The 13,642-nt window shown below is 54.4% G+C and overlaps 1 protein-coding gene across 6 annotated transcripts; it reads left to right on the forward strand.

The window, feature by feature from the left end:
• Positions 1 to 482: 482 nt before the first annotated feature.
• LOC105485394 (growth factor independent 1 transcriptional repressor) lies at positions 483 to 13,071 on the forward strand. Of its 6 annotated transcripts, XR_011613201.1 has the most exons (8): positions 1,771 to 3,664; positions 3,813 to 4,026; positions 4,353 to 4,535; positions 6,376 to 6,863; positions 6,979 to 7,116; positions 9,089 to 9,254; positions 10,766 to 10,835; positions 11,632 to 11,716. XR_011613201.1 is itself a non-coding variant. In XM_011747720.3 (7 exons), the coding sequence occupies exons 2-7, from the start codon at positions 3,912 to 3,914 to the stop codon at positions 11,808 to 11,810; spliced, it is 1,269 nt and encodes a 422-aa protein (XP_011746022.1). In that variant the 5' UTR covers positions 483 to 682; positions 3,813 to 3,911; the 3' UTR covers positions 11,811 to 13,071. The 6 variants fall into 6 exon arrangements, 5 of the variants coding, with proteins under 5 accessions (XP_011746022.1, XP_011746019.1, XP_011746021.1 ...); XM_011747720.3 differs by lacking the exons at positions 1,771 to 3,664; positions 10,766 to 10,835 and adding an exon at positions 483 to 682 and having other exon boundaries at positions 11,632 to 13,071; XM_011747717.3 differs by lacking the exons at positions 1,771 to 3,664; positions 10,766 to 10,835 and adding an exon at positions 1,286 to 1,388 and having other exon boundaries at positions 11,632 to 13,071.
• The last annotated feature ends 571 nt before the right edge of the window (positions 13,072 to 13,642 follow it).

Raw genomic sequence — 13,642 nt, forward strand, 5'->3', positions numbered from 1 at the left:
CTCCAATGAGCAAAGGGTGTAGGCTTTGAGTATATACAGCAGGCCACACACTATAGGTCATGGCATACAGTCTAGCGCTGGAGGTTGCTGCATTTGTTCATGTATCTATGAGCTAGGTTTTAAGTTTTTTCTCCCTGTTCTTTAATAGAATTAATTAATTAACCCCACTCATTTACTTACTCAGTTCACAGCCTTTTAAGAGCCTGCCTAGGACATAAAGATGAAGATCCAGTGCCTACCCTCATGAAACATACAATCCAAGCGAAGAAGGCTTACTTTGAAATAGTCATCAAGTTGTGCTTTTATGGCGCTTTACTGCTCCCGCCAGCACCCAGTGCCAGGGAATGACCTCACGCGGTGGCAGAGTCCGCGTGCGAGGTCCCGCTCTCCCTGGCTTGCCCCGGCAGGGCGGAGTCAGCCGAGCAGCCGCCGGCGCTGCCCCCGCGCGGCCTTTAATTTCGCAGCTTAGACCACCGGAAATTAGTCGAAGGCTGAGCGGACCCGGTCGAGAGCCGGCGAGCTCCGCGCGGGGAGGGTGCGCCCACCGGTCCCGTCGGGCGCCCGCGGGACGCGCCGCCAGGGCCCTCTGCGCCGGGGGCTCGGCGCTCGCCCACATCTTCCAAATTTAACCATTACCTAAATCCAAAGGGAAATGAGCAAACCTCTCGGATTGGGTGTCAAGGTATTTTCAGCCTCGTTGGGCGTATTTATCCCCAAGTGTTTCCACAACAAGCTATTTCGGGGCCGCGGGGCAGGTTTCGCTCTGCGGACGCCGTGGCCACTTGCCGGGCTCCAGGCCGGCGGCACCGCGGGCCGGTGATTCACGGTCCCGACCCGGGGGTGGTGCAGCCCTAGGAGGCGGCGGGGTAGGGCAGGGGGAGCGGGTGACCGAGGCCTGAAGGGCGGGGAGGGTCCTCGGAGCGGGGCGCCCCCACCCCTCTCTTGCCAGTCAATCTGTGTCCTGAATCTGTGGCTTCTCTCGCTGCGGAAGTCTCCCTGGAGCCAAGAATAGTTGATTTTCTTTCGAGTCATTTCTAGTGCCTGAGTGTACGGACCTCCAGTTTCCCCCATCCCCTGTCGACCCACAGGGAGAGAACTGGGAGGACGACTAAGGGGCGCGCGGGACGGGCTGGAAAGGCCAGGTCCCCCACCCGCCTGACCACTTGCGCAAAGGAGCGCGCTCGGTCGCCCGACGGGGGTTGGGAGCAGGTCTGGGAGGGCTATGCGAGCGATTCAGTAACGCTCAGGAAGTGAAGCTTGTGGTTTTGGGGGCTGAGCTCGGAAGGAGAATTTTTTTTTTTAAGTCAGAGAGACAGAGCAGTCTCTCCCGAAAGCAAGATTCCGTTTGAAAACTCTCCTAGCGCGGTGCCCGCGCCCTGACCCCGCAGGTAGGTCCGCCGAGTCTGTTCTGCGCCTCCTGCCCTGGTGGGGGCGGCCGCGGGGACTCGCGGAGCGCTGGCGCTGCGGGGGCGACCTGAGGACGCAGGCGGGTTCCCACCTGCTGCGGACCGCCGTGCGGGAGCCCGGAGAGCTCCGGCAGCTGGGTTAGGACGCGACCCGCGCAGCGAGGCTGGAAATCTGGAGCTGGGGGCGCGCAGCAGGCGGTCTGGTGGTTCGGCAGGGGAGCCAAATCCACCCGGAAAGGAAACATCTGGTGGGGAGGCGGCGGCAGCTGCGCTCGGGAGGCCGCCCCCTTAGCGCCCTCGGCTCCCGCCTTCCCGGGCCCGGACGGTGAGGAGAGGCCTGAGCGCGCGGAGGGGCCGCCCCACCTCCCGCGCCAGCTGCAGCGCGGGGTTGCCTTCCCACGCGCTCGGCCCAGGCCCCGGGGCCCCTGTCTCCTCCAAACTCTGTCCCTCCCCACAGGAACCAGCAAAGCGGGCCGGGGTGCGAGAGAGGCGTGGGCTTACAGCCCGGGTGGGAAGGCGGCCTCCGCGTCCGCCTGGTCTCTCGTGGCGCCAGCCCAGACCCAGCTCCGGCGCTGACAGCTACCCCGACCCCATCTGTCCAGCTCCCAGCCAACGTGGGTCCAAGCCGCAGCGGGACCCTCGGGACAACGCCACTCCGTTTTTCTTTTCTTCCGAGTTTCGCGGCTGTTTAAAGAATTGGGTTTGGGGTTTGTGGCGTCTAATTGTACGGATGAGAAGTGCAGGAAGCGGCAAAGCTCTAGCCCTGGGAGTCAACTCGGAGGGAGGCGGATGGCACTCTCACCCCTAGGGTATTCGGGCGCTTGGGTAGCGGGAAACGTCGCTGGTGCCCCGCGACACGTCCCAGGCGTCTTTTCTCCCAGGTCTACTCCCATTCCTCCGGAGAAGGGGACACAATGGGGCTGGGGATCTGGGGCAGGGGTCCTGCACCCTACAGGGACCAAGGCCCCTAGGTAGGACTCATTTTGAGCTGAGAGCGCCAACGGACAGACGTAGACTGTGTGGCCGGCATCTTGCCTAGGAAGCCGAGGGGCTCCTAGTCCGGCATTGGAAACGGCGCGAAGCCGGAGGACTGCAGGTCTTGCCCCGGCCCAGAGTTCCCAGCACCCTCATTTCTGAACCAGCCAAGGCCACGGAGAACTGCTGTATTGCAGCTCACGTGTGAACCAGGTCCCTATCGCCTTCACCCCGGGAGGAAGGCAGATTCGTTTACCCCAGACCACCTCGACTGTGGAGTCCCGCCCCTGGAGCCGGCTGGAGCCTAGTGGCAGGCGCAGTCACGCCCTCCCGCCGGGCTCAGATTTCGACCTGGTATTAGGTGAACTGATTGGGGGTTAATGAGAGCGACGCCCCGGGCAGCTAGTCCCCTCCTAGGCCCGGGCCCGACCCCTGCTATCTGCCAATGCAGCCTGCGCGCTCTGGCGTCCTGTCTTATTTGTCTGCTAAATTATCGGTGCACTACCGACTCGGGACACCTAGCATTTCCCAGTCAACGTTCGCGGATCGGGCTCCACTTCCCTAGGACAAGATTTTTTGGTGAGCAGAAAGGAAAGTGCTTTTTCCCAGGACCTGATTCCCGAGGTTAGGTTTCCACGGTCGGGGATGGCTCGCCGCAGCCTCGACCGGTGCCCGCCGCACCCGGGAGTCCGGGGCCAAAGTTTCTCCTACGTGGGGCACGAGTGAGGGGCGAGTGAGATCACCGGATGCGAGTTTCTCCCGGGGCGGGGGTTGGTCCTCTGTTACTCCCCTCACTTTCCTGTCCCTTTGCTCTCCCACCTCCTTTCTCTGGCCTCTGCTGTCCCCAGTCCCTCTGCTGCTGTTCCCCCCGCCGCCCCACAGTTTTATCTTGTGTTCCATTCCCCCCCACCCCCCGCCCTTTCACTCCAGTTTGTAGCTGGGTCTTGGATGTCTTGGCTCCTTGCCCCTTCCGGGTCCTCGACCACTGGGCATCCCCGGCCCCTCAACCGATCCGCGTGTCCCCGCCCTCCCTCGCCAGCCGTAAAGCACAGCCAGGCAGGCACTGAGTAGATGAGTTGGGGTAACCTACCCGATGGGAACTACGGCTTTCCAGAGAGTTTGATTGCCAGAGCGAACTTGGCTAGGAAAGGGGAGGAGCTGGGGGGCGTGGGCAGGGAGGAGGAAAGGGGCCTGAGCCAGGGCCCAGGGACAGGTTTTACCGCTGAGCTGTGTCAGTGGCGGCAACGACGGCGGGTTCGCGCCACCTGTCCAAGTGCCACCTGGTAAGCGCGGCGCAGCGGGGCCAAGCCCCTCCTCCCGTGGGCCCTCTGCGCTCCTCCCTGGCCCGCGCTCTCCCTCCGCCTGGGTGCCCAGTCCCCAGCACCGGAGAATACTGACCCGCGTTTCCACCCGGTTTTCTTTCCCTCTCAGGTCTTCGCCGGGCTGGGGCTAAGCAAGCCCTCGGAGTGACCGTGGGTGACAGCGGCTCCAGGGACTCTTGGGGCGCAGTGGGGAAAGCGCCGGACCACCATGCCGCGCTCATTTCTCGTCAAAAGCAAGAAGGCTCACAGCTACCACCAGCCGCGCTCCCCGGGATCAGACTATTCCCTCCGTTTAGAGAATGTACCGGCGCCCAGCCGAGCAGGTGCGAGGCGCGCGGGGGCCAGGCCGGGCTGCTCCCGCAGACACCGACTGCACCTCGACACACCATTAGTCGGGAGCTGGGAGGGGCTGCCCCAACGTCCCCTTTGCGGCCGTTTTTGTTTCCTACTGTGCTGGTTCCTCCGGGTTTGTCTCCTAGGTGCCACGGCCTCTCTGCGTCTGCCCTCGGATCCGAGAGAGTTCCCGGCCGGGGTCTGGGTGGAGAGGGGAAGATGCTCGGGTGCCCTGGTAGGGGGTTTGGGGGAGCCTTCAGAACCCTCAGACTCAACCGGTCGCAGCCTGAGCCCCTCACCTGCCTCCTCTCTGCAGACAGCACTTCAAATGCAGGCGGGGCGAAGGCGGAGTCCCGGGACCGTTTGTCCCCCGAATCGCAGCTGACCGAAGCCCCAGACAGAGCCTCCGCATCCCCAGACAGCTGTGAGGGCAGCGTCTGCGAACGGAGCTCGGAGTTTGAGGACTTCTGGAGGCCTCCGTCACCCTCCGCGTCTCCAGGTAGGAACCCACTGGGAACCTCTGGGGCGGGAGCTGCAGGGACCCGGCAGTGCTGGGGAAATCGGGGCGACCTTGGGCGTAGATATGCTTACGGGGAGTTGGAGAGTCTTTCCAGGAGGAGGGAGCTGATTCGTAGGGAAAGGAGGCATCTGTCTTCTCTGGGACCTGGACAGCTTGCCCGCTGGGGCTGCTGCCTCCATCCCAGGCGGAGGGAGCCTAGCTGCTCGTCGCTTAGATTCGTTTGCGCGGAGCTGGCCGGTGAGGGAAAACAAACCAGTTGTTTCTACTGGCAGCAACGCCGACCTTTCATTTTCTGACCAGATTTGATTGTTTTATAAAGTGCTAGGATCCTGCAATCTAGACCCCAAACCTCAAACAAACGGAGACCAGGGCAGAACTGGCCAGGCAGAGGAGTTAGGCGCTGGGCGGCAGGGAGGGGGCAGGACGAAAATCTCAGCCCGCGGCTTGGTCTTCACAGGCGCAGATTGGGGGCCTGTTTCATTTTTCGTTTTGCCAGACTAACCCAGCCTCAGGGGCCTGCTCTCTGGGTTTCATTTCCAGCGAGCAATCCAGCTTCAGGCAAACTGCACGTTGGGTGGGGGCGTCTTGGGTCCCGGCCTGGGGAAGGAATGATCAGACCAGCCGGATTCTGTCAAGGGCCGGTTATACCCAGAACATGTTTGCTAGTGTTAAAAGATACCACCACCCGTCCCACAATCAGTGAGTTGACTTGGCGAAAACCATAGCTCCAGCAAATGTGTCTGGGAGCCGGCGGCGGGAGGATTCTTCCTGCCAGGGCGTCAAGTGGCCGGGCAAGGATTGGGCGCGCCCCGAACCATCCGAACGAAACTCCGGGTACAGCCTCTCACTGAAGTGGCCAGCCTGAACTGGAGAGTGTGTGTGTGTGTGTGTGTGTGTGTGTGTGTGTGTGTGTGCGCGCGTGGGCCCTCTGCGCTCCTCCCTGGCCCGCGCTCTCCCTCCGCGGGAGAGTGCGCGCGCGCGCACACACACACATTTGTAAATGCTGTATGCACTCACATGCATTGGGGTCACTAGTTTTAGCAAAATTCACGTGGGTGGGGGCGTAGCAGGCCGCTAATTCAGAGAGCCGTCTCCTTGCAGGTGGTGGCTAAACCTTACGAGTTATACAGTTATTCTCTGAGAAATTCGGGTTCCCCACCTCCATCAAACTATAACAGGAATGGGGAGTATCTGGCTGGCAATTTAAGCCCAAAAGCCCCTTTCCTGCTGCACCTTTGCTACGTACACTGGGCACTTCGTGAAATCTTAATACCTTCGGGTTTATTCAGATGCCAGCCTTTCGGGTAGTTCGGGGACGCATTTATGGACCCTCTACCTCCTTCCTTGTGGATTCTGGGAAGAAAAAGAATTGAGTGGGAACATGTAGGGGCTGGGAGAGTGCCTGCGCTGGTGGCTGGACCCTTCCGCCCCTGAGTGCTGTGCGGGGCCGAACGGCCTTCTCCTCCCTAACAGCTCAACTCCGGGCATTTATAGACGTGCCCTTCCCTATAGGATCTCCAGGTGCGCGCGTCCAGCCAGAAAAGATCCTCGGAACGTCGAGCGCTTCCGCTGCCCTCGCATAGAATTTTCCTCTCCCGAGGTCTTTTCAATGATCCGTTTGCTGCTCTGCCTTCTATAGTGGCCCGCGAGGCCCCAGGGCCCGGGCTGCGTTTTACCCTGGGGCGCGCCTGGCGCACGCAGTGTTCTACAAGCGCTGGGTGCCCCGCAGTCCGCGAACACGCCACGCCCGCAGCCGCAGCCCGGCGGCCTCCGCTCTGCGGTCTGAAGCCTGACCGGACGCTCCCTTGTGCCTCCACAGCCTCGGAGAAGTCGATGTGCCCATCGCTGGACGAAGCCCAGCCCTTCCCCCTGCCTTTCAAACCGTACTCATGGAGCGGCCTGGCGGGTTCTGACCTGCGGCACCTGGTGCAGAGCTACCGACCGTGTGGGGCCCTGGAGCGCGGTGCTGGCCTGGGCCTCTTCTGTGAACCCGCCCCGGAGCCGGGCCACCCGGCCGCGCTGTACGGCCCAAAGCGGGCTGCCGGCGGCGCGGGGGCCGGGGCGCCAGGGAGCTGCAGCGCAGGGGCCGGTGCCACCGCTGGCCCTGGCCTAGGGCTCTACGGCGACTTCGGGTCCGCGGCAGCCGGGCTGTATGAGAGGCCCACGGCAGCGGCGGGTTTGCTGTACCCCGAGCGTGGTCACGGGCTCCACGCAGACAAGGGCGCTGGCGTCAAGGTGGAGTCGGAGCTGCTGTGCACCCGCCTGCTGCTGGGCGGCGGCTCCTACAAGTGCATCAAGTGCAGCAAGGTGAGGCTCACGAGCTCACCACCTCGACTGCCCTGCACCTGCTTCCCCTACCTGGGCCTCACCTGCGCCCCTCGGCCCCTCTCAGCGGCCTTCTCTCCGGCCCCACCCGCCTTAGGTGTTCTCCACGCCGCACGGGCTCGAGGTGCATGTGCGCAGGTCCCACAGCGGTACGAGACCCTTTGCCTGCGAGATGTGCGGCAAGACCTTCGGGCACGCGGTGAGCCTGGAGCAGCACAAAGCCGTGCACTCGCAGGTAAGCGCGGGGGCACACCGCCCGCCGTGCGCGGCCCTGCTCAGAGATCTTCTACATCTCCCCGGTGCAGCACCAGCCACCCTCTGCCTGGAAGTTCTCTTCCCGACTTCCCCCAGTTTCCTCCCCCAACCTCTCCGCTACGTCCCCTTGCCCTGGTGCATGTGTGTAGGGAAAGGAGGATCGTGGCCGGCTCAGGCCTTGAGGCAGCCCTAGATTTTGGTGTCACACCACGGTGAGGCTCGAGAGTGTGATCCTCATTGTTACTTTGGGCTTGAGGTAGGTTTATATGCACTGATTCGTGCTGCTGATATATCAGACTTATTAGCTCTATTTCTTTGTGCCTGTTCTTTTCACCAAATTGTTGTCACTTAATTTGCATTGACCCCTCTCGACTGAAAAGGCGGGAATCTCAGCTCATTTAGAGCATCTAGTAGCATATTTACCCCGCTATTCTTTCCTCCCTCCCTCCCTGCCTGCCTGCCTTCTTCCTTCCTTCCTTCCTTCCTTCCTTCCTTCCTTCCTTCCTTCCTTCCTTCCTTCCTTCCTTCCTTCCTTCCTTCTTTTCTCTTTTCTTTTCTTTATGTTCTTTCTTTCAGAGTCTAGCTCTGTTGCCCAGGCTGGAGTGCAGTTGCACAATCTCAGCTCACTGCAAACTCCCCCTGCCAAGTTAAAGTGATTCTCGTGCCTCAGCCTCCTAGGTAGCTGGGATTACAGGCGCATGCCACTATGGCACAGCTAATTTTTGTATTTTTAGTAGAGACGGGATTTCGCCATGTTACCCAGGCCGGTCACGAACTCCAGGCCTCAAGTAATCCACCCGCCTGGGCCTCCCAAAATGCTGGAATTACAGGCGTGAGCCACCATGCCCCACCCCTGCTATGTATTCATTCATTCATTAATAAACATTTGTTGCCTAACTTCTAGGTGCCAAGTACTTAAGAATCTTACAGCACATCAGGTCCTTGACAGCATGCCCACATGGAGATCATAGTTTAGCTGAGAGATGGAGAGTAGATGAGCAAGTAAATATACCAACAGATATCTCAGGAGAATGCCTACTTGTAGCTAAAAAGAGTATCAGTCCATGGCGGGGCACGGTGGCTCAAGCCTGTAATCCCAGCACTCTGGGAGGCCGAGGCGGGTGGATCACAAGGTCAGGAGTTCCAGACCAGCCTGGCCAAGATGGTGAAACCCCGTCTCTACTAAAAATACGAAAATTAGCTGGGCGCGGTAGCATGTGCCTGTATTCCCAGCTACTTGGGAGGCTGAGGCAGGAGAATCGCTTGAACCTGGGAGGCAGAGGCTGCAGAGAGCCGAGATCATGCCACTGCACTCTAGCCTGGGTGACAAAGTGAGACTCCATCTAAAAAAAAAAAAAAAGAGTATCAGCCCGTCTCCCCCAGCACCCACACTGGCTGGGGGGAGGTGGCATCTCAAGTGACTGAGGTCTAAGCCTCCTGTTGAGGAGGGTGGAGAAGTGTGTGCTAATGGGTGTCAAAAAAAGCAGGGTGTGGATATGTTTTTGCCATGGGGTGTGGAAGGTTGTGGGTGAAGAACATTTTGGTAGAAAAAGTGTTGAAGGGCCGGGCATGGTGGCTCACGCCTGTAATCCCAATACTTTGGGAGGCTGAGGCGGGCGAATCACTTGAGGCCAGGAGTTTGAGACCAGCCTGACCAACATGGTGAAACCCCGTCTCTACTAAAAATACAAAAATTAGTCAGGTATGGTGGCGTGTGCCTATAGTCCCTGCTACTCAGAGGGGCTGAGACATGAGAATTGTTTGAACCTGGGAGGTGGAGGGTGCAGTGAGCTGAGATCGTACCACTGCACTCAAGCCTGGGCGACAGAGGAGACTCTGTCTCAAAAAAATAAAGAAAAAGTGTTCAAGGGATTTTAGGGTCAGCTCAAGGGTGAGGAGAGCAGCAGTCTAGTTGACCGCAGTAGGAGTGCCACATCTCTCTCTCTCTGCAGGAACGGAGCTTTGACTGTAAGATCTGTGGGAAGAGCTTCAAGAGGTCATCCACACTGTCCACACACCTGCTCATCCACTCAGACACTCGGCCCTACCCCTGTCAGTACTGTGGCAAGAGGTTCCACCAGAAGTCAGACATGAAGAAACACACCTTCATCCACACTGGTAAGCTGAAGACCCTTGGCTTGTAGGAAACACCCTGAGGTCAACATTACTCATCTTCTCTGATTTCTGGCCCCAGTGAGTGGTGGATGAGGCCTTTCTGATGGAGTTTTTCCCTGCTCTGTGTTAAAGAAAACAAAGGGGTGGGTTCTTTGGTTCATTTATAGTGATAATTCTCCCCAGAGCTGCCTTGATTTGGGGTTGTGTCTGAAAGGCCACTCAGCAGGTCAGCTCACAGTTACTCTATCCTTGGAAAGAACATTTTCCTTTAGGTTAGCAGCTGCTTCCACTGCTGCCTGCTCTGGGTGAAACATGAAGCTCCAGGGTCCTCTTAGAGAGTTGCTCTAAAGCTTACCTAGAGATTGAGGACTTTCTCTAACCACCGGGCCTTTTGTGGGAGGGACTCGTGTGGCCTCTCTGGCTGCATTTTCAGGAGTCTGAGAGCTTATTCTGATTGAAGAGGAACAAATAATGGCAAATATGATTAAACTCTCTGCTAAGCATTTTTAAAATGCATTATTTCATTTTATGCTCACAACAACTCTGAGAGGTAGAGACGACTACTTCTCCCCATTTGAGAGATGAAAAAAGAGGCTAGGTAATCTGTCCAGGGTCATACTGCTAGCAAATGACAGGGCCAGAGCTCAAATTCAGGTCTGACCTCTCAAATATCCACTCTTGACCACTGTTTATTGTATTTTATGTTCAGAGTCATAAGGTTGGTAGACACAGAAAGCTTCTGTTCACTTATTGCCCTTTTCAAAATATCTGCAAGTTCATGCCATAATAATAATTCCTTACCTATTATAATGCTTTACAATTTACAAAGTACTTTCAAATCTATCATTTCATTTGATTCTTATTGCCACTCAATAAAGTAGACGGAGCTGCTCTTACCATCCTGAAACTCAGAGAGAGTGAATGATTTATCAAAAGTCAGACTGAATGAATATTGGAGCCATGTAATGCTCTGGCTTTTAATCCTCAACTCTTTGCCTAACACTTTATGTGCGGGTGGGAGTTTTAATGCCAAGAACACTCTAATAGTCAAAAGACATTTACATGAGACCCAGAATTTCTGAAAATTTTATTGTAGAATATGAATACTGATTTAGAACAAATCACAGTGTATTCTAAACGCCCACCCTTGATGTTTATAAATATACTTCGGTAATGTATATATTTCCATTGAAAACCCAGAAAAGTATTCTACTTTAATCATTCCCTCTTACCTGAAATTTCCATGTAATTCACTCCTTATAAGTAAGGTATTCAGGACACTTATCAAAATGCAACTAGGATCTTGACTGAATAAAACATTAAGCCCTTATCAAACATTTACGTTATACCTAGAATTTGTTTCTCAGATTTGTTTGACCCTAAAGGAATAGAATACATTTTGATGGGTGGTTTCTTATCGAGGAAATCTGAAGCATGAAAACAGAAAAGAGTGTAGCAAAGAGGACAGAGGGTTCCTCAAAAACAAACTTCATCTATTTTATATTTTTTCCAAGGCTGAGCCCTGACTGTAATGCCATGCTGGGCTATTTGGAAATTCATGCCATTTACCTAACAACACATGAGGTAGGGAACAAGACAAAACCTTTTTGTGTTCTCTTATTTATTAATTTGTGGTGAAGAATTGCTGGTATATAAAGAATCATGTTATTAACCTCATAAAATTAAGGAAAAATCAAGACAGAAAAGTATCAGCTGCCTTAATACTTTGTGGCCCAATGTGGATTTTTAAAATAAGATATTGAAAAACGTATCCTGCACATGTACCCTGGAACTTAAAAAACAAAGAAAGAAAGAAAAAGAAGAAAGAAAGAAAGAAAGAAAGTCAGTCCATGTTAAGATGTTTTTCCAGATATACTTTGCTGTCCTTTAAGAACAAGAAAGAAGACAGGCTCACTGATCCATACAAACTAACACCCACTTGGAAATTCAGATTTGAAAACTTCCTCTGAATTAGAACAGAGTCACACGGTTTTAGGACAGCTTCCTCCCCCTTCCTGTTGAACATCTGCTCTGGGTGTTCATGGCTTATAAAGTCAGGGGAGTCCTCCGGGGTAGATTCAGCTGGGGAGGGCACGTGGCCTTTGCTCTGTTTCCGTTTAGCAGGAAACCGTTTGAGGCCTTTGGCTGGGAACCCCCACTCAGAAAGTCTCCCTTTCACCTGGTGCACCCATGGGGCTTCCAGGGACTCGCATTGCAGGCTGGGAGTCAGTTCATGTTGCAACACGTCACCCTCCAAGTTGCTTGAAGGCCTTAGACTGTGGTGCAGCCAGCTGCTGCCGAGAGCATGTGGGTCACAGTGGGTCCCCTCTAGCTTTATCATAGGCTCATACTTTCTCCCCTCCTACTCCCATCTCCACAGGTGAGAAGCCTCACAAGTGCCAGGTGTGCGGCAAGGCATTCAGCCAGAGCTCCAACCTCATCACCCACAGCCGCAAACACACAGGCTTCAAGCCCTTTGGCTGTGACCTTTGTGGGAAGGGTTTCCAGAGGAAGGTGGACCTCCGAAGGCACCGGGAGACGCAGCACGGGCTCAAATGAGCACCCTGGCTGGCTGCAAGCAGCAGCTACACAACACTACGGAGGGCAACCTCCCTGCTTGCCACCACTCTGCTCCCTGCTTGCCACCACTCCCTTCTGACTTTCCAGACCCCAGGTCCAGTCTGCAGATCCCACCAGGGTGCTCCTCCTTTGCCTTACCTCCTGGAGCTGCCAGAGGAGATGAGGTACCTTTTCAAAGTGCAGCCGAAAGTGAGAACCAAGCGACTCTCTAGGCTTCAGACACAAATAGGCTCCTCTACACCTGAAGACAAAGGCAAGGTCAAATGGGGACCAGAATAAATCTTAGACCCCACAGTCCCTCCCATTTCCAGCCCTAATCTGCAGACAGGAATGCCCTTCAGGTTTCTTCCCTCCCCCTCTTGACCTACCCCAGATATTTGTGTGGAAGAGGAGGAATCACCATTTACAAGGTGGACAAATGCTAATATTTTTATCTAGAAAGAAGAGTGAGTGTTAACTTTTATTTTTTTTTCTTCTGGGGAGTCTGTTGACTCCTTTCTTCTGGGTGCTGCCTATAAATCTTGGAGGAATCATTTCTCCTCCTCAAAAACTGATTCAGAAACTGACTTGGGGAAGGAATTTAATACTTTGAAGTCATGAGATGCACCATCAAGGCTACCCCCAAGAAGGGGCAGAAGAGAAGTTGATGAGAGGGGATTAGAGGTCCTCCCTTCAGGAGGCCTGTGAAAGCCTCATCAGTGGAGATAAAAGCACGAACAATGCCTGTGGACAAGATGTCATTCATTCACTCAGCAAATGTTCATGGATCACCGGCTACCAAAGTACCAGGCACCATGCTAGGTTTTGGGGAAGAGAGACTGAAGTCACAAACAACCCCTGACTGCTCCTTAAAAGCTAACGGTTGCACCTCCAAGTGGCTGGGTCTTGGAGGCAATTCTGAGAAGACAACACAGAATTATAAACCTTCCCTTTTGACCCTTTTGGATTTTATCAGGTGTAAAAAAGAAAAGTAGCTGAACAGTTACTTCAAAGATATGTGTGTATATTCAGTTTTTTATTGTTAAGCTGATATTTTAAAGATGTCTGAGCTAGCAGGCATGTGGGAATGAAGGCTCTGTCTTCAACTCTTTGATCCTCCATGTGTACCATAGAGGGGGGAAAAAGTGGTATTTTCACTTTGATGAGGTTGGTAAATGTTTTTAGATCTTCTGGTATGCATTATGTTTGTTAATACATATTTATTAGAGTGATGTTTTAAGTTAATAAAGTATTAAGACTATTACAGATTGCCTTTCCTTTAGGCAGGGAATTTGGGGAAGACCTTTGTTTTAGTTTGTGGGGGAAAACTGGCACTAAAGGAAACTGCAGTGGAGTATAAAAGTGAAGCAGATAAGCTAATATCCAGAAGAGTAAAATGCAATTGCTCTGGTTTCCATATACTTTCTCCTTTGCTCCTATACCTCAGAGATACTTCTTTCATAAGAGAAAAACTAGGAGGTGTACAAAACTAAGCTCCTACCATGTAGAGCCCCTGATGGTTCCACAGGCACATAAGTAAGCTCTTTCCTCTGAAAATGTCAACATATTTTTTTATGGGCCTGAAGACTCCCAGATGAATAAAGAAATCACAGGTTTTAGGTCTAGGTTTTAGTTTTAGTCACAGCTCTGTCACCAACACATCATGTGACTTGGATAAATCTTTTGACTTCCCCAATACTGGTTTCCTTGATCAAGTAATACAGAGACAGCTCTGTCATTCCAGTCCAACCCTGACTGCTCTGATTCTGTGGAGACTGGAAAGGAGAAAAAGTATGAGATTGGTTAGCTGCCTCCCCTAATGCAAGTCACAA

Source organism: Macaca nemestrina, chromosome 1 (genome assembly GCF_043159975.1).
Source record: "Macaca nemestrina isolate mMacNem1 chromosome 1, mMacNem.hap1, whole genome shotgun sequence".
Lineage (NCBI taxonomy): Eukaryota > Metazoa > Chordata > Mammalia > Primates > Cercopithecidae > Macaca > Macaca nemestrina.

Excerpts from the sequence above, each read along its gene's own strand:
- LOC105485394 (XM_011747720.3), top strand. The coding sequence starts at position 3,912 with ATGCCGCGCTCATTTCTCGTCAAAAGCAAGAAGGCTCACAGCTACCAC. Across the intron at positions 4,536-6,375 it reads GTCACCCTCCGCGTCTCCAG|CCTCGGAGAAGTCGATGTGC; the intron begins GTAGGAACCCAC and ends GTGCCTCCACAG. Across the intron at positions 9,255-11,631 it reads ACACACCTTCATCCACACTG|GTGAGAAGCCTCACAAGTGC; the intron begins GTAAGCTGAAGA and ends CCATCTCCACAG.